At 26.9% G+C, this 25,289-nt stretch overlaps 1 protein-coding gene across 1 annotated transcript in view; it reads right to left on the minus strand.

Moving 5' to 3' along the window:
* The window catches only part of LOC100197302 (phospholipid-transporting ATPase ABCA3), a 131,277-nt gene that overhangs the window by 52,362 nt on the left and 53,626 nt on the right, over positions 1-25,289 (minus strand). The window contains exons 6-12 of the mRNA XM_065796441.1: positions 21,299-21,434; positions 20,698-20,880; positions 8,123-8,329; positions 7,612-7,948; positions 3,653-3,825; positions 1,958-2,123; positions 1,365-1,606 (exon numbers count right to left, since the gene is read on the minus strand). Of these exons, the coding sequence (XP_065652513.1) occupies positions 1,365-1,606; positions 1,958-2,123; positions 3,653-3,825; positions 7,612-7,948; positions 8,123-8,329; positions 20,698-20,880; positions 21,299-21,434 (1,444 nt within the window). The remainder of the gene's footprint in view (positions 1-1,364; positions 1,607-1,957; positions 2,124-3,652; positions 3,826-7,611; positions 7,949-8,122; positions 8,330-20,697; positions 20,881-21,298; positions 21,435-25,289) is intronic.

The raw sequence follows: 25,289 nt of genomic DNA on the forward strand, positions 1-25,289 counted from the left end.
TAAAAGTCCATCGATTAGCAATTGAAGGTTAGTTTAAAAAAAACTAAAGTTGTTGCAAAACTAACTTGTAAAAACTTGTTGTAAAATTTTATAACAATGGAATGTATATAAAATTTGCATTTTCAAAAAATAGAACGATTTTAAAATATCCATTCAGAGTAAAATTAACTTTTGTTTTTTGGCAATTAAGAGTAAACTGCTTTTGATAATAAATGAACAAAAGTAAAAAATTTCAGTCTTAATAACTATTGCGCAAATTTAATTTTTGAATGAATGAACTTTTGATCTTTGATCTTGAATGAACTTTTGATCTTGCTATTTTATTTTAGGTGAGGAAAATGAAAAAATGTAATGTAAACTTTTTCAGAAAGTTTTTTTTATATATTATAAATATATTCTTTTTAACTTTTAATAATAAAATAATAAAAATAACGATAAAATAATAAAAATAATGATTACAATAAGTTAATAAAAGTTTTATTAAGATCTGTTTAAAATAACCCATAGTAAATGTAACTTATTAAACGTAATTTTTAAAATTATACTTAATGATTAAAAAAATATAATATATTATATTATATATAAAATTTTTTAAATTATGTTTAGCGTAATTATCTCTTCTTTAATTATCTTTAATTTAAAAGTTGCTTTAAAATCACTTTAAAAATTATTAACCTTTAGTAAAAATTAAATGAAGAGATTTGCTAATATTTAAATCAAAATTTAAAATTTTAAATAATAGTAAATATGTTTATGCTTATATTTTTTTATTCGAATAGTTATTTGAATACAAGACGTAAAACTATTTTGTTAACTTTACAAATATTACGCAATTTAATATATGTAAATATATTATATAATGTAAATATCGATTAAAAATTGTTTAAAGTCTTAAACATTTAATTACTAATTTTTTAAAACATTAATAACTACTAAAATTAAATTTACTAAAATATAGTTAATAAATCTTTAAAATACTTTAAACAATTTTAAATAGTATTTGCAACAAAAGTATTTGTTAGTATTTGCATTAGTATTTGCAACAAAAGTGTTTATTAAAGTCTTAAGCAAAATAGTGTTCTTAATGTAACTAAAATAACATCGTCAACTGGTAAATTCATGTATTCAAAAATTATCTTATCAAAAAGTACTGAAACAGTTTTTTTATTTGTTCGTAGTACAGGCAAATAAAAACTTTAGTGATTTTTATAAAAATTTTGATTATAATATATTCATTGTTTTTTAATTTAAAAAAATTCTGTATGATATTTGCATATTCTATAACTATTATTGTATATAATTCACACCAATTCACCAATAAAAGTCTCTTGCTGATAACTGTTGCTACATAACTAATCTCTTACCTATAAAAGCCTCTTGCTGAAAAATTTCAAACAGTACAATAATAAAAACAATAGGCAAAACAAAATTGATCAAATCCCATGTGTATGCAGATGACCAGTAACTAAATGGATCAACACCACTAACAAATTGAACATGTTTTGAACCTGAAGCTTTCTCTTGCACTAAAAAAACAATAAAGCTGGATGCTAAGAAAGCCATAGAAAATACCAAACTGAAACCAATTTGAAAACCATTAGGATCGCTATAAATAAAAATAACATAAATTAAAAAAGTTATGCTATATATCTATATCTATATATATATATATCTATATACCTATCTATATATCTATATCTATCTATCTATATATATATATATATATATATATATATATCTATCTATCTATATATACATATATATATATATATATATATATATATATATATATATATATAAATATATATATATATATATATATATATATATATATATATATATATATATATATATATATATATATATATATATATATATATATATATATATATATATATATAGATATAGATATATATATAGATATATAATATAGACTAACAAAATATATAAAGTTTACAAGGAAAGATCAGATATGCTTTGCTTTACAGTCTTTGGTAGAGGATCATTTATAGACGAAATAGAACATTCAGGATCATACATACGTAGCAATGAATTTGTAAAAGCATTCAAAGAGACAGGAGCAGCATGTAATGCCTCATTATTAAACCACATAGTAGCAGAGACTAAAAAATAACTAAACATTAAAAATTTATAAATATTTACAACCAAATTGCTGTATTATACACTACCAGTCAAAAGCTTGGGTTCACTTGCTTTTATTCTACGTAACTTTCTTCAAAATTTGAAGCCTTCCACTCAAAACTACCGTTACATTAGTTTGAAGGATTTATTTTGACATTTTTTTAATAGAGAGACTACACACCTACTTGTGTATATAGAGTGTTAGTTTATCAGCATTACAATAATGAATACTGTGGATATATTCTCCTGTAATAATTAGGTATATTTGCTGTAACAACTAACTTAATTAACTTTTTTTTTTGGTGTAGTTTTTTTTATACAGAAAGGTAATCAAAACATAGCTTTTGTTCAATATTGTAACATTCATAGAATAACTATTATGAACGAGGAATAATTTAAAGTATTTTGTCCTAGTTATAAAATTTGAAGACATATTTTTATGCTTTGATTGAAGAAAAATGAATACAAAAGCAGTGCTAAGTGTACAAAAAATAGGGAGATTTTTATTATTAATTTTAAGGAAGGTTATTCATTACAAAAAAATTGCTTTATAAACAATTTTTTCTCAAAATAAGAGCGTTGTTAAAAAACACATGAAACTGGATGTAATCAGAGCTGCCATTGTTCAGGGAGACCTAAAGCAACGCTGAATCAGGAAGACCTATAGCAACACTGAATTCCATGCAAAAAACACCAGTATCTGTTTTAACTGTAAAACAGTGTCTTAGCAATTACGGTTTGAAAGGAAGCATTTCTGAAAAAAAAAAGTTACTACGCAAGCTAAAAAAAGTTAAATGACTGAGATGGGCAAAAAAACATAAAGATTGGGAAATATAACAGTGGTCGCAAGTCTTGTTCACTGATGAATTAAAGTTCAAAATTTTCTGAGAAAATCATTGTTTGCCGTTTATTTGGTAAATGTGTAATAAAACAATGTGTGATCTCAAAAGTCAAGCATGGTGGAGGGTCAATCATGGTCTGGTGATGCTTTGCTGGAAAAAAAGTTGGTGATATTATGAGAATTGAGGGTACCATAAAAAAAGGTAATTAAAAAAAATACTTTATATAAAATATTTTTTTAAATGTCATCTAATTCTTTCATTTTCTTGAAAGAATGATTGTTTTATTGAAAACAATGAGTAATTAAAAATTATTAGAAAAATCTATTTATTATTATTCTTTTTTTGTGAAAATATACTGCATGATATTCAAAATTTTACTAAAAATATGATTATTTTATTATAAACAGTATAAATAAATGCTTATGATGAGAAAAATCATACTTTTGACCGGTAGCGTATATAAATATATGTATATACATATGTATACATATATATATTTTTTATATATATATATATATATACATACATACATACATACATACATACATACATACATACATACATACATACATACATACATACATACATACATACATACATACATACATACATTTAGTAATATATAAAATGAAAAACAATTTAGCAAATTATTCAAAAAATAAATTTACCTTCTTTATTTGTATAATTAAGCTCTAATCCAATCAGATAATTTAAATTAAACTCTCCTAAACCAAATTGTTTTTCTAGCATTAATAAATAATCAACCATATTCATGTTAACACGTTTTGGAACAGAATGTTTGTTTTTTATAAATTCTTCATATAACGAGATGTCAAAAATACTAAAATAATAATGCAAAAAAAACTCAGGGGAGTTTTTCTAATACTATTTCTATTTTTTCCACAAACAAAACTTTTTATCAGATAATTCCAAAAAAATTTATTATTCATTGCGTACAAAATATTGCTATAAATTTTTATAGCAAATAGTATAGTTAAAAGAAATATATCCTTAAAATATTTTAATACCTAAAAAGAAAGAGTCCTATTGCCTAAACCCAACCTCTTGCCCAACCTCTGTTTCCTAAACAAGCTAAACATGTTGCAATAGCTAATTTGATTCTTGTCAACTTTACATTCATTTTAAAAGAAAAAATTTACAAAAAAATAAATATAAAATCTAGCTAGTCTAAATATCATATTATTTTAATTATTTTCCAATGCAAAACCATATATATGAATTGTTTTATTTTATGTTTTTAAATTATATATTTTATGTACCAAAGAAAAAATGTGTTGTGACTATATATGATCAATAATTTTATAACAACTAAAATACTGCACATTTTTAAAAAAAATGAAATTACATTCAGGTAATACCTCCTGTGTCAAATACACGATTTTTGTTTTGTTTTTTTGTTCAAGTGGTCATCTACAATTACACTTGGTAAAATAACACATGGGCTGACACAATGTAAGTACTGGTATTAGCAGTGTGTTTCAATTAAAAGGTGTTGCAAATGCCTAGTAATATCTTCAATGCAGGTTCTATTTTATTCTATTAAAATTTTCAAAAATTAATTAATTTATGTTTCTTGATTTAAGTCTTTTGTCTGTTGATTGTTTTTTTTAGTTGTTTAAGATTAATGAGTTTAAACTTCTTGAAAAAATTTTTACACACAAAAGATATTACCTGACAGACAGATTGTTTAAATAATATAAAATGATTAAAAATGGCTTACCTTTAATGGCTTAGCACTATATAGCTAGTGATAGACCGAAACAGGAAATAGGCCAAAATGGAAACTTTGGGTATATCAGTATTCAATACTGAAACTAACATTTTGGCAAACATTTTACTGAAACTAAAAACTGAAATTTTAGCTAAACAAAATTATTTTCATAAGAAAATATTATTTAAAAATCAACTTCACTAGACACTAGATAATTGGTATCGTCTGGTATTGTTGTGATACCTTACAGTTTTGATATCAAAAGTATAGGTTATTTTGGTATCATTTTGTAGCAGGGGTAGGCTGCCAAATTTTGAACAACCGACTCGCTATTATTTAAAAAAAAAAACGGTAAATGCGTACATTGTCTTCATTAATTTTTGTACAGTATAAAATTTATATAACAAAACAAAACATTTATTGCACAAAATAACTAAACAAAATATTTATGCACAATAAAACTGATAAATTCCAAATTTAACATACTACGCTATGTATATGCCTAATTAATTAATTAATTAATGTAGAGTCCATATGTCTTGTTCATTTGCAGAAACATCATTATTGTGCCCTCTTCTTACCCTTGTTTCAGTTGCTAACCTGTGATTCTGGTTTATCCATACCATGTGCAGTGTGCTGAAGCACAAAAGTGGATGTGAGTGAGTCACAACTTGTGACTCACTCACAAGCAAGAGTCAAGCACTTTGTATTTTATGTACGCACATGATGTGTGTATTGTGTTGCGCACATGATATGTTTGCGAGTGTGAGGCACATCAGCGCGATGTGCATCTTTTGCATAAACATACTATTAAAATGGCTTATTTTTAGTTTTAGGGTTAATTTAACAAGCAGCTCGCCAAGTTTCAAAAATTTTAACATACAGCTCACGCGAGCTGGACCGAGCCAGCTCCAGCCTTGTTTGGTAGCGATAGTATTATTTGGTATTTAGCTCTGGTCTTCACAAAAACTTATAGTTTATTTTTATAAAAAAAATTTCTAGAATACTTTTAATATCCTTTTTATAATATTTTCTTTCACTTGATATTAACTCTTCATCAAGTAGCTTTGTCATCCTTCATGCACTCAAAACTAACTTTTTATATAAAAATATGCCAGTAAAATGCTTGCGGGTTTGTTTCTAAAAATAATCTTTATTCATTAATACATCTTTTCCTATTTCAAATCTGCTAATATTGCTTGCGGGTTGGTAATTTTTTTTTAATAATATAATTTTTTCTCGTTTATAAATGAATCTTTTCTTTTTTAAAATTTTTTAAAGATTGCTTGTGGGTTTGTATTTTTAATACTTTTCTCTAGAAATTTTTCTAATTTTTTTCCAAAAGAAAATTGAAAAAAACACTTATAACACAATTTTGTTTAATAATAAGATAAAAATATACTACAAATGTGGGAGGACGAGGGTGGTAATGCAAATGAAATATTTGTACTATGTTTACTAAATATTTTACTTTTATATTTTATATGAAAATTTTTATCCTTTAAAAAAAAATATTTTAAAAATCCTTTAATCAGGAAATACATTGTTTCTTTAATAAGGTCAAAAAGCTTGATTTAATTATAAATTTCTTGACATCGCTAATTATCATAACTCTTTGTAAAAAAAGTAGAAAATAAAATAAAGCAAAAACATTTGCTAAAAAATATAATCTTTTTTGTTTTTAAATAAATCTTGCGCAGACCTGTAAATCTTTAGTTTACTGAACTATTAAATTTAAGTTAAAAAGTTTATTTTCCACTTTTTAGTACAAAAAAGATTATATTTTTTCACAAATATTTTTGCTATATTTTATTATATAATGTATGCACTGCACCAAATAAGTTTTAACAAATAAAGCATCATTACGGGCACTGACCTGTACCCCATGATTAACAGCACCTTATAAAAAGTATTATTTTTAGCATACCAATTATATAGTTTATAAATTTTACATTTGTTGTTTATTTAATTTTTTTTTGTCATTTGTTATTAACTTTTGAATTGAATTAAACTTTAAAACTTCTTTCCATCATATATAATAATAAATTTATAGTCATAATGAAAAAATAAGAAAAATAAAATTACTCATAGAAAAATCTATAAAAATAAAAGTTTACATCCACCAAATTTTTTTCTTGTTCACTTTTTATTTGAACTATTTAAGCCAAATTTTTTTCCTTTAAAGAAAACTTGCTCAGAAAATGTTTTCATTAAAGAAAACATTTTCTGAGCAAGATTTATAATATTTTTGCGCACACCAATGGTTTGATTATTTGCAGTTTTGATATTATTAAGAAGTAGATGGATACGTGCTATATACTAACTAAAAAGTTAAATAACTTGTGAATGATGGGCTTAAAATTTTATTTAGAAGTGGTACATTATTTTGCAGAAACTTTCAACAATAACTATTTTTTCAAATTAAATAAAAATTTAAAATTATACAAAATTTCTGGTTTTCAGTATGTTTTTTAATTGAAATTTTGCTTCTTACTGAATTTATAAAAAGGACCAATGCCAAAATTTGGGTATTAGTTCAAAATGAAATCCCAAGCCAAATTTAATTAATGCCAGTACACAAAAAAGCAATGGCTGGATGATTATTTTTATGCTAGTGTGTGCACTTTTAAACATTCACCTTTATTTGTTATTTAAATTCAAATAAAAACAGTGAAAAGTATGCTTTGTATAAATTATAAATTAAATAATTATTAAACAAAATAATTAAAATAAAAAAGGAAAAGCAAAAAATAATATATTTTTATATTTACTGAGAGTATTCAACACCTTTAGGTTGAAATAGAGTTGCTTTTTTTTAGAAATAATTTCAATTTTAAGTCGGAATTATAAATGAATATAACACACCTTGTAACTATACCAAAGTTAGTAACTAACCTGGAACTTTCTCCATGCACAACAACATTACTAGTTCCAAACATATTTAAATCAATAAGACGAGGTGGAGAGTCAACAGCTTTTGGCATAGTTTTAACCACTATCAATGCAAGCATCACATTTATACTAGGCACAATTAGTTGTGATATAAGTGCAGCTTTATATCTTTTGGATTGAAGAAATCGCTTTAAAAACATTGCATACCATCGTTGGATTGAGAGAGTCCATCCACTATTTTTTTGTGATAGTAGTGGAGGTGGATCAAGAAGCTGCAGGCTTTGTGATTTAGATAAAGGGAGAACATCTGGTAGCAGATTAGGCAAATTTACTTTGAAATCTAAAAACAATATACTATATACAATACAGTATGTACATATATTTTAACATACTACATACAAAAAGAAAATATACTATATACATATATTTTAATATTCTATATACAACAAGACAAACATTTCAGCTCCTAATCACACTTTTTTATCTAAGAAAATTTTTTTTTTAATAAATTTACTTGAGCCTATTTCGTTTATCATGTTTTGGTCACCATTTTGCTTTTCTTCAGCATTTTCACATACTTTTAAAAACACTTCTTCTAAAGTTGTAATAGATGCACCATAACTTGATATCCCTAGTTCTTCACGTTGACTTTCGATTTCAGAAAACAAACTTTCAAAAACCGAAACATAGTCACTAGGGAGTATGTAAGACAACTCCATACCTAATGGATAAAATAAACAACAAACATTAAATTGATTTTGACATTCATCATCATCATCATCATCATCATCATCATCATCATCATCATCATCATCATCATCATCATCATCATCATCATCATCATCATCATTATCATCATCATCATCATCATCATCATCATCATCATCATCATCATCATCATCATCATCATCATCATCATCATCATCATCATCATCATCATCATCATCATCATCATCATCATCATCATTGTCATCATCATCTTTATCACCAACATCACCATCATTATCAGAGATTAAAAAAAAAATGCCATTAGATAAAATAATCAAATTTATTGATTGTTTTACTGATAGACTTATTACTGATAATAATTACTGATAGTAATTAAATATACTAATAGTAAAAGCGCTCGCCCCATAAGCAAGAGTTTCTGAGGTTTACTAAGTCCCCAGTAGTACCGTGTTCAACTTGTTTCTCTGCGCAGCAGCCAGCTTGTTCGTTAAGGTTTGTGTTTCATAGTTATAGAGTTGAGAGAGGGTTGTAATTGCAAATTAAGTAGACTACCAACTATAGTGGCCTTCATTGCCTTAAAGAGGTGAATTAACATACAAAATAAAGAAAAAAAAAATATATGAAATGCAGGATAATTAACACAATCATCTTACAAATGCAATACAAAAAATATCTGTTTAATATTCCTCCTAAATTTTTTTTGTAAAAATAATAAAATAAAAATAATTTCTTTTTCCAGCATGTTTCTTTTTAACTGAATGTTTCTTTTTTATCTGCATTCTGAAGGAAATTATTGATCTTTAGAGATTTTCAATTTTTAGACATGTTAAATGGAAAATCAGAACAACTATTCATCATCAGTTTTTAAGCTCATTTGATTTGAAACTTTAAAACATTACTTTACATAGATACATTATCTAGATTCACTATAAAATTTCAAAACTAGTTCAGGGAATAAACTTTTAAAAATTCTTTTGGTATAATGGAATTTCTTTTATCGGCTTTTTGTCTAACAATATTCTAACGGGTGAACAGTAAAATTTGAGATTTTTTTAAAAGTTTTTATTTTTGAATTTTTTTGTGTGCACTGATTCATTTATTGTTTCTATTTTAGAGCCAACTCTCTGTAGCTGCTGCTGGCAAAGTTTTATGAAAATATTCTTACTATTTTGTAATCTACATCAAAATGAAGCATGAAAGTTTGATTGATCGTGTGTACAGGTATTGTGATTTGCATTTCAAGGAAAGTAGAAAAGTCATTGTGGATCATTTTTTGAAAGAAAATCACTCAAGAGCAAGCATTTAAAGATACATTTCAATGTGGGAAAAAGGCAAATCAAAACTTCGTGTTGTTGGTTCTGGTAGAAAAGCTAAAATAATGACTAAAACCAAGTTGAAAAGCATAATCGATGGTCGTTCTGCCATTTCAACTTGACAAATTGTTCGTAAGCTCAAGTGCAGCCAATCTCACGTTGTGTATACAATTCAGCAACACGCAAATATTGTTTACTGAAAAAAACAGACCATTCCAGCATGTACTCCTGAGCAAGAGTCCAAGTTACAAACATGTTGTGGTAGATTGTGTAGAAATTTTTACGGGTTTGATTTCATAATTGATGATGAATCATACTTCACATTATCTCACTCTGATAAGAACTCAAACATTGGGTATTGGTCAAGCAATCTAAAAGCAGTTTCTTGTGGTGTGAAACTTAATTCCAAGGCAAAGTTTGAAAATGCTTGTATGCTTAGCAATTTCATTTCGAGGCATCTCAACACCCTATTTTGTTCCTTCGGGCCTTGCTGTCAAAAAAAATGTGTACTTGAAAGAGTGCATTATCAAAAGACTGATGCCTTTTATTTAAAAACATCATCCTGAGGGTAATTTTGTGTTTTGGCCTGACTTGGCTTTGGCCCATTATGCTAAATAAGTGACAAGCTACTTGATCTCAAAAAACATCACTTTTGTACAAAAAGCCGATAATTCTCCTGCAGTGCCTGAACTTCATCCAGTTGAGAACTATTGGTCAATTTTGAAGGGAATGGTTTATATGAACAATTGGCAGGCTACTTCAGTTGATGAATTAAAACAACGGATCAAGTATTGTTTGAAGAAAGTAGATGTAAATGCTATACAGAATATGTGTGAAGGGGGTATCGAAAGCTTGATTTTGTAAGACGAAACAGTGAAACAAGTCTATTGCAACTTCAAAAATAAATTATTTGATTATAAATCTACGAGCTGTTTTTTATTTTATCAAAAATTATTGATCCACTGCAAAGTTAGAGCGCTTCAAAAAAATCTCAAATTTTACTGTTCACCCATATAAAATTAGTCCTTGACAATCCATAAGAAAAAAAAAAAGAGTTTATAATTGTTAGTAATATATATATATATATATATATATATATATATATATATATATATATATATATATACACATATATATATATACACATATATATATATACATATATATATATATATATACATATATATATATATATATATATATATATATATATATATATATATATATATATATATATATATATATATATATATACAACCCTCGGAATTAGGGTCGGCATTCGGCAGTGCCGACCTAACTGCTGACTTGAAAGTATTTGAGATTGGCAAACATTGCCGACCTGATGCCGACCTCAAAAAGATTGAGGTTGGCAAATTATTGCCGACCTTATTTTCCTAATTCCGAGGGTTGTATATATATATATATATATATATATATATATATATATATATATATATATATATATATATATATATATATATATATATATATATATATATATATATATATGGTTTTTTCCAGTTTTTTTTGATAAAGAAAATTAGTTTTTTTATTTTTAATCATATCTTGAAATTTGTTGTTTCAGCATTGATTGTATGGACATTTAATTTCTATAAAAGGCCAATAGAATCAGTACCAAAAAAAATTATTTAATAGTTATTTATATTTATCATATTCTTTAGAGTATTCACAAGTATAATGAGGGATTCTTCTCAAAGTTGCTGTTTTTGATTTTGATCTATATAGTTTAATAAAAAATACACTTGTGATTTGTTTGCGATGGTTTCACTTTTCAATAGCTGATACTAAAAGTAGAATAAATGAATGAAAAACTGAAATCATTTGAATCCTCTTCAAAGCTTTTATCTAAAATTTAATTTTAAGTTATGCTAGATTGAAAATCAATTTAACATAAACCTTTTGATGTTAACTATGCTGGATAACTTGGTGGTAAGCAGTAAGTTTTATAACCTGTTACTGTTTTAGATTCTTGCATTTTAACAGCTATGTAAACTCACAAGAGTTTATGTATATGACATCACAAGAGTTTATGTATATGACATCACAAGAGAACATGTATATGATATCACAATAGAACATGTATATGACATATTTTTGAGACAAAAACAAAAGCAGAGGCAAATTAGAACATACATATATAGATAGGGCAAAAGAATAAAATGCACAAGCTATTTTTTAAAAGTTTTTTCTTTTTAACTTATCCGTTTACTTATACTTGATTTTTTAGTGCATTACTACTCACTTTGTATTTCTTTGATAAATTTTTTAAATTGTTAAATTTTACTTTGAGTTTTATTGTATTCTGATGATTCTTAACTATTTAGAAATATAAATTTATAGTATGTATTAAATGTATCTATATATATTCAAAAATGATATAATAAGAACTATATCATATATAAATATAACTATACTATAACTTAATGTGTACAACAATATAATAAAAACTATTGTTGCTAAAAGTAGAGTCAAGTCAGGTTCAGGATTATCACAATCACTCAGCTTCTGGTATCATGTAACCCAGAACTACCTGCCCTATGTCCTGTTGCCTTATATGGTTTGCTTTTTTAGGCAAAAACTAGGAGAAACAAACTCTGACTTTAAAATCCTCTTTTGATTAAGTAAAAGCTAGAGAGGGTGTCTCGATAAAAATACTTATTATGAGCAGATGTTAACTGCATCCAGCAACGGTATTGTAGAATGGCACTTAGGCAAAGACTCAAGGGGTAAACAGATTCTATCTGTTAACCAGTTTTACACCCCTTCTTCATCAATTAGGCTGGCGTAAATGTATTTATAATACATTGTTTTCAGTTTAGGATAAAATGACTAAAGTATCAAAAACTATCAAACACAAAAAACCATTGTTATCATCAAGTTCTCTATCATTCAATAATGTTCATGATCTTCAAAGAAACTTTTCTTCTATTGAGTCTTCTATTGAAACTTGATCATCATAATAAAATCATCGCCATCATCATCATCATCATCATCATCATCATCATCATCATCATCATCATCATCATCATCATCATCATCATCATCATCATCATCATCATCATCATCATCATCATCATCATCATCATCATCATCATCATCATCATCATCATCATCATCATCATCATTAATTGTGTTGTACTCTAATATTAAAAACTTCAAGCTTTCCATAACTAAAGCTAATTCATACCATATGTAACACAATCTCTCCAAGTTTTTTTACTTTTAACTCTGCCATTTTTTTATACTACCTCTTCTGATACATCTTTACATGCTGATAGCCAACCACTTTAATCTTTTCTAACAAGCGTTGTTTGATACAATATTTTTTCTTATCTCTGTCTAAGATTATAGTTCTTTTTCTTGACTTGTTAGAGTCATACCACAAATCCATCTAATCATCATCTTCTCTTTTGGATAATACTACTACACCATATATGTGTTAAAGTTTATATAAATGTGTAAAGAAATTGTATGCCAGCATTTGATAAATAGCAAATATATATGTTTATACCCATATATATCTATATTATATATATATATATATATATATAAATAATATATATATATATATAAATATATATATATATAATATATATATATATATACATATAATATATATATATATATATGTATAATATATATATATATATAATATATATATATATATTGTATATATAATATATATATATATAATGTATATATAATATATATATATATAATATTTACTCTTCTCCAAGACTCTATCCCTTGGATTTGGAAAAAATTACAATCGATGAGAAGCTACCTATGTTTAAGTTCAAAGATATCGATATATAGTGAAGTGAAGTGATAACTGGTTTGGTATATGCTAGCAATCTCTGCCCTTCTAAGTTCTAATTTCTTAATAATAAAAATTTGAAGTATACACTACAATAATATTACAGAAATACAGAATATGCAAAAGATATGCTAAAACCCTTGCATTTATTTAATAATCATTCTAGATTTCAAAAATCCAATTCCTTAAACATGTTAAAAAATCATTTGCATATTATCGGTTATCTAATCTAAAATAATCCTAGCATGCTACCCTAGTAAAGAATATTTAGTTGTCCACTTCCAGTGTTTCATTCTCATTTTTTTGTGCTAGTTCCTGGCCTTGGGAGCCCAAATAATGTTTGTCTTGCCTTTCCAGTTCAACAATACTGAAGATTTCATTTTTAATGTAGCGGTATCATCATCATCCTAGTCTGAGTCATTATCATCATTTTGATCTCTGTCTGAAGCAGGTCTAGCTGCCATTTGTTCTTCCATGGATTCCCAAACTGGTAAAAAGGAGTTTAACAGATCGAAGTTCTCATTGCTGAAGACCAACATCTCAGTGTTTTTTGGAGACAACCTGCATCTCTTTTCATGGACCACCAGTCCAGCTTCACTAAAGGCCCACTCACTTGAAGCACTTGAGGCTGGCAGGCAATAATACTCCCGTGCTAGTCCTGCCAAAATGTGCATCTCTCTGCAATGTGTCCGCCACCAGTCAAGGACATCAACCTTCAAATCTATCACAGTTGTTTTTCTAAATTTTGCCCACTCAACGGTATTAGGAGGACCCTCAGCTGTAGCATTTGTTTGCCTGAACTGACTGGACACAGTCTAAAAGGATGGAAGGAAGTTAAACGTTTAGTAAACTTCGTATAACTTTGCTTACTTTAATCTAAAACTGTTTCAATTCAAATAATTTTTAAAAAATTTATTCAACTTTGAACTGCCCCACTCCCCTGTATGACATCGTATCCTCAAATTAAAATTTTTATGACTTTGTTTGTTCAATTGCATTAAGATTAGTAGAAGCATATTTAACTAGTTTTAAAGAAATTTATTTTAATGTTATACTTAATAGCTATTACCTTCGCTGCTGCCTTTCAGAATTTAGTCTCACCATCATCTTCAAGAAGCTCATGGGTGATCTCATCTAAGACATTGATTATACTTTTCTGGTTTGACATTCAGCCTGCTGTTGTAAGATGACTGGTTTTTAACTTGTCATAAATCTCATCCCTTACACCATAAGCGTGCAGTTGTTGGCCTTTCAAGACGGGGTGTAGCAGGCAGCCTACAGCATAAAGCATGATGTCACATCTTCCTCTTGGGAATCATTTATTGAGTTCTACAAAGATTCCCATAGAGGAGAGGTAACTTGAAGCGAGCCATGCAGGCACAAATTTTAACTTAAACCTCGAGTCAAAGTGGGCAAGCAGTCTTTGGAACGGGACAGAGTCACACATGGAGAAAGGCTAATTGTCAGTTGCAAGGTAAATCATGAGCTCCATGTCACCACAAAGTTGAGTGGTGCTCTGTGTTGAATAGCACAGATTCTTTCTGGCTTTTAGAACCCTTTTTCTTTTCCTGTTACCTAAAAAAATCATATACATTTGTTAACATTAAATTAACTTCGGATACCGTTGCTTACATCAATAAAAAATCATATAAATTTGACATGAAGTCATATAACTTCGCTACATCGCATCGTAGCATCCTTTATTTAACTAAGTTACCAGTGCCAACTGCTTCCAGTTCATCTTCTGTCTCTTCAACTTTGTCCTCCTTGGCAGCTTCTGCCTCATCTCGTATCTTTTGATTCTGACACATTTCGATGTACTCAAATGGTTGGATCGCAGGTGACCACTCAGGGTCAATGTTGACCCGGAATTCATTTTTAGGTCCTTCTTGCAGATGTTGCACACACCATAGGCCTTATCTCCCCTGTATTCCTTCAGGAAGTACTGCCAAACCAGCGAGTGATGGGTCTTTGGCATATTTGTTTGATGTTTTACAATGTTTAAATCGTGTTAAATAACATACACTTATAATAAGTTATAAGTTTTTCAAATTCATTAAATATAATGTAAACAAATTTATACAATTTTCATAACCGTAAAATTTTGATTTTGTGGCTTTCAACATCATTTTTATTAAATTTTAACAACTTTTAAAGGTTTTCAAAGTTGATTAAAATTAAAGTTACGACTTTTTACGGCTTTCAACACCGTTTTAATTAAGTTTTAACGACTTTTAAAGGTTTTCAAAGTCGATTAAAAGTTAAAGCTACAACTTTTTACGGCTTTCATAACCGTTTAACTAACTTTTTTCTGAAGGTTAACGGATTTCAACTTCGTTTAATTTAAGAAACTTTGCCTAACTGACAGCTTTCAAAGTCGAACAAAAAATATACGATTTTGAAAACCATAACTCAATTGTTTTGTCTTTACTGGAAACTGCTCAATCCTTTTTTAATAGAAAGCACCCTGGTCGTCCATCATCCTGGATTGAAGAAAATAAAGCCAAATTAATAAGACTTGTCAAAAATTGAAAGAGGATCAGTCAGAGAAAAATAGGACTTAAATTTGGTGTAAATCAATCAACAATTGGTTGACAGTTAAAAATATAAAAAGTATAGAAAATGTGAAAAAACTCGAAAATATACAACAATTAAAGAACAACAATTAAAGAACAACAATTAAAGTCAAAGAAAAGAAACAAGAAACTAGTTAACCAGCTCTATAACACTAAACCACTTTTGATCATTGATGATAAAAAAATACTTTTATTTTGCAGGTGATTTTGCCTGGAAATTCTGGATATTACACAAACAACAAAATTATTAATGTAGATAACCATATCTGACCATGGTATGTCTGAGCCATCGTTTTGTACTTCCAAGGCTGTAGTAATTAATACATTGATTTATAATGATGAACGTTTAAAAAACTGACTACTTCTGTTCAAGTATCATGAAGACTTCAACTTTATATTTTTGCCAGACTCTCATTACTATAAAGTTTCTCTAAATTGGATGGACGATATATGTTAATTACATTGATAAAGAATTCAACTCCCCTAATGTGCCTCAAGCACAACCAGTTGAAAACTTTTGGGTACATTTGAAAGTTAACAAGGGAGAGTGGCAAGCTTCAACAGAGCAAGTTGCTCAAATTGCTAATAACTTAACTTTATACTCTTGTCTTGACAAAAAGTCCTAACTTTTTGATCACTTAAAACAACTAGCCAATCTTAAATTTGATTTCACTTCTGTAATTGATTGGGGCTTGCAGTGGCTTGTGAATTTTAACTCCAACAAAACTTAGTTATTTAATCACAATACTGTCGACATTACTATATTGATGAATGACAACTGTCTGAGTGAGTTCTCTTCTTTACATCTTCTTGGATTATCATTTACTATTGGTCTTTCATAGAAAACATATATACTTGTGCATGATAAAGAGAAGCAACCTTGACAGATGCTAATTTAACAATCAATTGTAACTGATTGCTAAATTAGCATCTGTCAAGGTTGCTTCTCTTCATCATGCTTACCATTTTCTAACTCCTGATTCCATTCTCTACCTTTAAAAATCTCTTATTCGTTCCTGTATGGAATACTGTTGTCATATTTGAGCTGTTTCTTTTAATGGTGCTCTTTCTCTTCTAGACAAGGTCCAAAAAAGTATTGTGAACAGAGTAAGACCATTTCTATCTGTCAAATTTGAGTCTATAAAAGTATTCATCTTCAAATAAATAGGATATAAAAAAGTTTTTCCATGTTAAATAAATATTTATATTAAGTGGAATAAAAATTATTGTTTAAATCTTTTTAATAATGTAGAGTCACTTCTTTATTTTCTAGTATTTTACGGAAAACCTGTCTTAGGCCAACTTTGATTTGATAACTAAACTCTATGCTTAATTGTTAAAAGTTAAAACACTTAGCCATGAATGTCAATTTTATGTGACTCCTACGCCATCCTGGTAATTTTTAAACAAAAAGATTATTTTTAAAGCATTTATATTTTTAAATGCATTACTTTAAAATGCAAAATATAATACTTTTGATGTATGACATAAGCTATTGAATTTTCAACCTATTATGCAAATGAAAATAAAAAAAATTATTAAAATCTAAATTAAATCTTAAAAAATTGACTCGCAGAAACAATTATTTCTGCAAGTCAAATTTTTGAGTATAAAATAAACAAATTTATGCGGTTAAGTTGTTAAATCCATCTTTATCTAGTGCACATATTTGTTAAATAATATTATTTTAATTGTTTGTATTACATTTATTACAAAATCAATTTTGTTTAAAAAACTATGCATTCAACTGAGTGGGAAATTTTGAAACATTACGTTGGATGAAATAAAGAGTTTGATAAAATGTGCCTAAATTCCATTTTGAAGTTGTTAATTCTGAGTTATCAGGGTCTGTATATGATGTGCATTTATTTTTTATGGATTAGGGTTCAGACTGCATTAAGTAAATTGTCTTAATTCTTGGACATTACTCCAATAACATTTAAAAAAATTAGTTGTCAGATTTTAAACTGAAAGGCAAAAAAAATTAGGTTCTTCTTAGGTGAAGATTTTTGTTTCATTGATGATGTTATGGGACACCAGGGTTCAGCTACTAGATTCCCTAGTTCTACAGATTTTGTTAAATTGAATTCTCTAAGAAACTATGCCTAGCACACCTGCTAGTTATAACATCCCAAGAAGAAGAATACAATTAAACTCTGGAAAATGTTTACAATGTTTATAAACACTGGAAAGTGCTTACAATGAAATATTGTGTGAAGATAGACATGTTGGAAAACTTAGAAGCTCTAGGTTTCATAATTCAATCATTGCTATTGTAATTTTCCAGATGATAAGTTTAGATATTGTAGTGTTTTGCATACTGTGTTAGGAATAATGTATAAAACTGTATAATTTACTGTTGAAGGAGTGTATGAGTTTAGATTGTCAGGCTGATTTGTCTTTATCTCAAAACAAGAAAGCAAGAACGAGTAAGTTATGGGCTGCCAAAAGCACTAAAATTTTTAATACAGCAAAAGCTTTGCGTTTATTAAGCAATCAATTTGTAGACATTACAAATCTACAGGTGCAATAGTTAACTTGTAAAAAAAAATAACTTTTCTGAATTAGAACGCATATCTTAAATCTCTGGCAATAAAAATGACAACTATAAACAGCAAGAAATGTGTGCTAGTAGTTGCATGCGGTAAAAAACAGAAGTAGAAGCTGCGTCTTCTTTTAAATTGCTTTGAATTGCATAAAATTCTTTTAAGTTATTTAAATTATATTCAAACACATGGCTTAAGTTAAATTTAAAAGCTTTTCAATTTTGAACAATAACCACTGTCAGGGGAAGTGCAAATGAGCAAAAGAAACCCCTACCCCTTGGATTTATATTGCATACTGCCAATAAGTTGTTGTATAAGCTTCTGTGTATTAGGTATAACAAATTGAAAATTAACTCAATTCATTTTGTTAAACTTTATTTTGACAACTTTTTGGTTAAACAATGTTTATAATTAATAAAAAAATTCCTGAAATATACTTTTTCAGATATTTTTTAAATAAAAAGTAACAACAAATTATTAAGTTCAGCCAAGTTTATTATTGCCCCATTTATTAAAAATTACCTAAGGTTATACTTATTTCATTAAATATCATAAGATTAAATATTTTATTGGTGTTACTATTCTTTTTACAGAACAAAAATATCTCTAATATTTTAAGAAGCTGTTAAGCTCATTAGAAACAGCTGTGTTCCTGACCTAACCTTCTAACACTTGATTATACACTTCCAGGCTTTTATAAGAATTTATACTCTAAGCAGTATAAGAACTTGATGAAAATAAATAATAAATTACTATATTAGTGTAAGATACAGCTGGAAAAGTTTCTTCACTGTTTTTGAATTCACTATATGAAATTCAGTCTATGGCATCTATAAAAAGTTTATCTAATGAAGAAATCTTGTGTTTTGTAATACAACATTTCTTTGCAGAAGTTATTTAATCTTCAGAACTATTGAGTTTGAAAATTTTAAAAAGTATACACTTAAAGATAGTTGACTATTAAACTACATGGATGCTAAAATCTAACTAATACTATTACAAATTAAAAAATCTTTACCGCAAACAGTTTGTTTACTTATCCTCTCATAATGGCAACATTTTAAAAGTTGTGTCTTGTAGGAACATTCTATATGTGTTCTGAAAACTTGATCTATTAAAATTGTTAATGTTTCTGAAATCAAGTAAACTTTAGAATAGAGTAGGAAAAACTGAGTTCAAACATGTGCATAAATTGATAAAAAAGGTTTTTAAAAAATCAAAATTTGTTTTGATACAATAATTTAATTTCTGTTGTGTGATACCATATAAATTTTTTTTTAATGTTATTCAACTCCTCAAAGCTGAGGGGACCACTACAGTCAAGGAAGCTGTTTTTATGTGTGTGTGTGTGGTTACAATCCTCATTCTCATCTACAACTCTACCACTACACCACTACCGCATAAATTTGTTTACAATATTACATTATCATATCATAAATTAATTCATTCTTATTCAAAAGTCAATAAAACATTCTTTTTCATAATAGGTCTTTGCTTTCATAACAGGTCTTTGTTTTCATAACAGGTCTTTGATTTCATAACAGTTGTTGTTTTCTCTTTTTCAGATTATTATATTAAATTAAAACTTATGTTAACAGCTTTAAAAAATCTTAATTATATTTTTATTTTTATTTAAAACTGTTCATTTACATTCTTACTGTAAACTTATAATATATAAAAGCTTCTCCATGCTTCTTTGTTGTGTTATACTTCTTTTGAAAGGTATTAGAATATATATTTATTAAAAGTTTTTAAATTTGTTTTTAAATAGTTTCATCTTTTTTATTACTTTAGATTAAAATATACTGACTGACATTGCTTCATATTTTTATTAACAATGTTGTGCATTGTAGTCTGCACTCTTTGACATTTTTTTTTGTCAATGTAATCAATATGAAAGCTAAGTTACTCTATTATGCATAACATTTGATGCATAATGTATCAACATGTTATACATGTTAATGCATGATGCATACATATTTAAATTTTCAAGCATAGATCATTTAAATTTAGTTGGCTGGCTGCAGCCTTAAAAATTTAAATAAACTAAAAATAAAATATTTTTTATCTTAAAAAAAAGTACTCACCAACATTATTTTCAAGAGAAGCTGATGGAATATGTTTAGAAATAAGTTTTGTCACTTTTTCAACGTTGCAGCTGGCATTCTTTACCATTATCATATGGTATCCTACTCCATACTTTTTTTTCAAAAATAGAGAAGATCCATAACATTGAAGTTTACCATTTGCCATGATAGCAATTTGATCACCTAAATATAAACAAAAATAATGATAGTCAAATAAATAAACAAAATATAGAACAAATAATATGGTTTTTTTTTTAGTTTGCTTTAATAATTTAAGTAAGATAAATATATAACAAACTTAATAGAATAATTTAAATGGATTAAAAAGATTTAAAGTACTGAAATAATAAATTAAAATAAAAAATAAAGCATTAAGCGTTATTTATCTTAAATTAAGAAAAAACTTTTTAGCAGCATATTAAAAAAATTATAATTGTGAATAAATGGTCCTTTTTTATTAACTTTCAAAATCGCTTTTTTAAAAAACCCAATAAAAAATGTCAATATCTCCTAATTATTGTAACTATTTTGGAAAACTTTGCAAAAAAATTAAACAAAGAAGGATCCGACAGAAAAGATAAGCCTCAAATAAATATCCAACCTAATACATCAGCTTCATCCATATAATGAGTTGTTAAGAGTATTGTGCGACCTTTGCGCTCTTTTTGTAATAAATCCCATGTGAATCGACGTGCAGAGACATCCATACCACTTGTGGGTTCATCTAATATTACTACCTAAAAGATAAAACATTATATATACACAAAAAGTTTGAGGCAGGCTAGGAATTTTTAGTATAAAAATTCCTAGCCTGCCTCAAACTTTTTGAGTACTCATGAATAAACAAACTTTTTGAAGTCTAATTAGATTTTAATTAACATGTCTACAAAAACTAAATACTATTATACATTTTTGATCAATAATTTCTAATTTTAATTGGCGTTTTAATTAAATTTTTGATTCGTCAAAATAACCACCTTTATTTTTCATTACAGCTGTACAGATCCTCGGCATACAACCAATCAATTTAGACAGTTTTTCAGGTTGTATTGCATCCCATTTTACTTGCAATATGTGCCAACAGTCTTTCACAGAAGATGGCTGTTCTTCTCACACATTCCTATCAAGTTCTTCCCACAACAACTCGATCGGATTAAGATCTGTTGATTGTCGTGGCCATTTCATTATTTTTAATATTTTCTGGCTTTGAAGATCTTCTAAATAAGTTTTGCAGATTTTGCTGGTATGTTTCGGGTCATTATCATGCATAAAAACATATTAATCAGAAAATAACCTCTCACCAGAAGGCAGCATTTGATGTTCTAAAATGTCTTTGTACTCCTCTTTTGTCATAATTCCTTCAATTTTGTGTAGGTTTCCAATATTCCCCCACCAAAACATCCTTAAACAACCACAGATCCACCCCCATGTTTCACAGTGGGTATTAAACATTCTTCTGAATACCTTTCCCCACAAATCTTCGCACGAAAACACGACGTTTTGAACCAAAAACTTCAAACTTGGATTCATCTGTCCCAAGAACGCTTTTCTATTCTTTAATTGACCAATGTTGATGATTTTTAGCCCAATTTGGCCTTTTTATCAATTGGTCTTAATAATGGTTTACGAGCAGCTACACGCCCATGCAAGCCAAATTTCTGCAATCGATTCTTCACAATGGAAGTGCTAATTTCAAGATCATTAAATTGATTGTACACAGACCTGATTTTTTCTGCAGTGTACCTTCTATTTGATAAACAAATCTTTTTTATTTCTCTATCTTGTAATTTATTAGCTTTTTTAGGCCTTCCAGTACGTTTTCTAATTGCATTCTTAACAGTTTATTTGTGTTGTTGTAAAGTTTATTGTCACTCTAGTAAAGGTACTAATAACACCATGTCTTAACAGTGGGCTATTTATTGAATAATATTTAATAAACAACTAGAAAATGCAAGTTAAAATTGGAAATTATTGATCAAAAATGTGTAAAAATATTTAGATTTTGTAAACATATTAATTAAAGTATAAATTAGACTTGAAAATGCTTCTTTATTCGCTTATTTCTAAAAATTTCTAGCCTGTCTCAAACTTTTTGTCGGTAGTGTAAATCTAAATATATATATATATATATTTAAATATATATATATATATATATTTAAATATATATTTAAATATATATATATATATATTTATATATATATATATATATATATATATATATATATATATATATATATATATATATATATATATATATATATATATATATATATATATTTAAGCAGTAAAATAAAAAAATAAAAACTTTTATAAAATAACTTTTTTTATAGAAATATTTAAACTATCAAAATATTTAGCTACAGAATAAAAACTCTAAATGTAAAACAAAATATAAAAACATTTAAAAAATTAATTAAAGCATATAATCTAGCAAGCATGTGAATATTTATTTCAACTATGTTAGTTTTATAAGCTACATTTGTTCAGGTATTGAAAATATAATATCTTAATAACAACCAGCGATAAAACATTAAAAAACTTGAAAAATTTAAAAAAAATTAAATTCAATTATCTTAGCTTGACTCTTAAAAAGTTAGTTGTTTTGTTTCCATATAATGATTGATTTTATCATTTGAAAGATACAACATTCAATTTAAAGCATGTACCTTTAAAATAAGGTATAAATAAGGTAGCTTAAATAAAAATTAAATTTCTTAATTTCTTTAATTAAACAAGCACATATCAATCATTTTATATAAAAAAATAATTTAAATTTTACATAAAAATGCTGGTAAAAAAATTGCTCTGCATTTTTTCTTGCAACAGTTAAAGTTTTTATTTTAATAATTGCTGACTTGATAAAAATAAAAAATAACTGTTTTATGAAAAACTGTTTATATATATATACATATACATATACATATATATATATATATATATATATATATATATATATATATATATATATATATATATATATATATATATATATACACGCATATATACTATATATATATATATGTATATATATATATATATATATATATATATATATATATATATATATATATATATATATATATATATATATATATATAAATATATATATATATATATATATAACCCTCGGAATAAGAGTTGGCATTCGGCAATGCCGACCTAACTGCCAACCTAAAAGTGTTTGAGGTCTGCAAAAAGTTGCTGACTTTATTTCGATGTTTTATGGTAAGACCTTTGCATGTAAAACATCCACATGTGAAATCCTTAAGTGAAAGTGAAGGCACAGTACAACCACCTCATGAAGTATTTGTAGATATGGACAAATATTTATATTGCTTGCATCTGCAGCAAGCATTTGCTACATTTGCTTCTTTTTATCAATTTCTTTGCTATATAACCAGCCATTGTTGTTGCAACTTCTTCTGTTTCAGATGATAGAGTTAATTCTGATATCTCATTTGAGTTTAAATCTTATGTTATTAGTAATTCATCATTAATTGGGTTACCATAATTGTTCTTTAAATCTTCATCCCAAAAATTTACATTCTCCTTAATTAAAGTCCGACATGCTAAAGGAATTTCTGAATATTGAACTTCTAGTAAACTTACTAGAAATCTCCCACCACTCATCTGTCAATATTGAGAAAATCTACGCTCTTTAGGGTCACTTTGAAGTTGTGAAGTAAGTACATACAAATATCTTTCTTCAATCAGCTTGTCTATAAGCATTGCTTGAGAAAACGCAGAGTTGTGTTAAGAGTAGATTATATTTGTTATGATAAAGTAAGAAATTAAGATTTTTGCTAAAGTTCAATCCAGTCAGCTAGTTGCCTAAAAAATGTGGTTTTACCATCATCAAAAATAATTGCATTACCAAGTTTATTAGGACTAAATTGTTGTTTTGAATTTGCAACAGTTTTTGAACAAAGCTTCAAAAACCAGAAATGTCATTTTGTTCTGGAAAATAACTTTTAAAACTTGTTGTTTGTTTTTAAAAATTGTTGTTTAATCGAAAATTGATGGTGCAAGAGAAACTTTTTATTACCAGGGTGAAGACTTTGATATGTAATTTTTGGAGCTTTTTTCAAATTACCTTGAAGTTGTTCATCTTAGAATGTAGAAGATGAAAATCTCCTTAAGTAATATAACCAGCTAGACAATTATTGATGTCATCTTTTATATTATATGTAAATGATGGAAAGACAAGTTTTTTACAGTGTAATAAATTATTTCTGATATTTTTAACAATGTGAAAACTACCATAAAATAAGTATATTTTAATATTTGGACTATCAGGATGATAAATAAATAAATTTGACTGATTACCAAATTTGGAATAAAGTAAACTAAATGCATTTACATTTGCTTGATGATTGTCAGTAACAACTCAAATTTTAAAACCAGATAAAGAAAGAGAACTAGTAGAATCTGATATTTGCTCCGAAAGCCATTTACCACTTATGGTAACTTCAGGTACAGCTTTTATAACATATGGAATAAATTTCTTTAAACTAACAATCATAAATGCAACAACTCCTTTGTACAGAGTACCATCATTATCATCTGCACCCACATAGTCACAACAACAATAT

This window comes from Hydra vulgaris, chromosome 04 (genome assembly GCF_038396675.1).
Source record: "Hydra vulgaris chromosome 04, alternate assembly HydraT2T_AEP".
Taxonomy (NCBI): Eukaryota; Metazoa; Cnidaria; class Hydrozoa; order Anthoathecata; family Hydridae; genus Hydra; species Hydra vulgaris.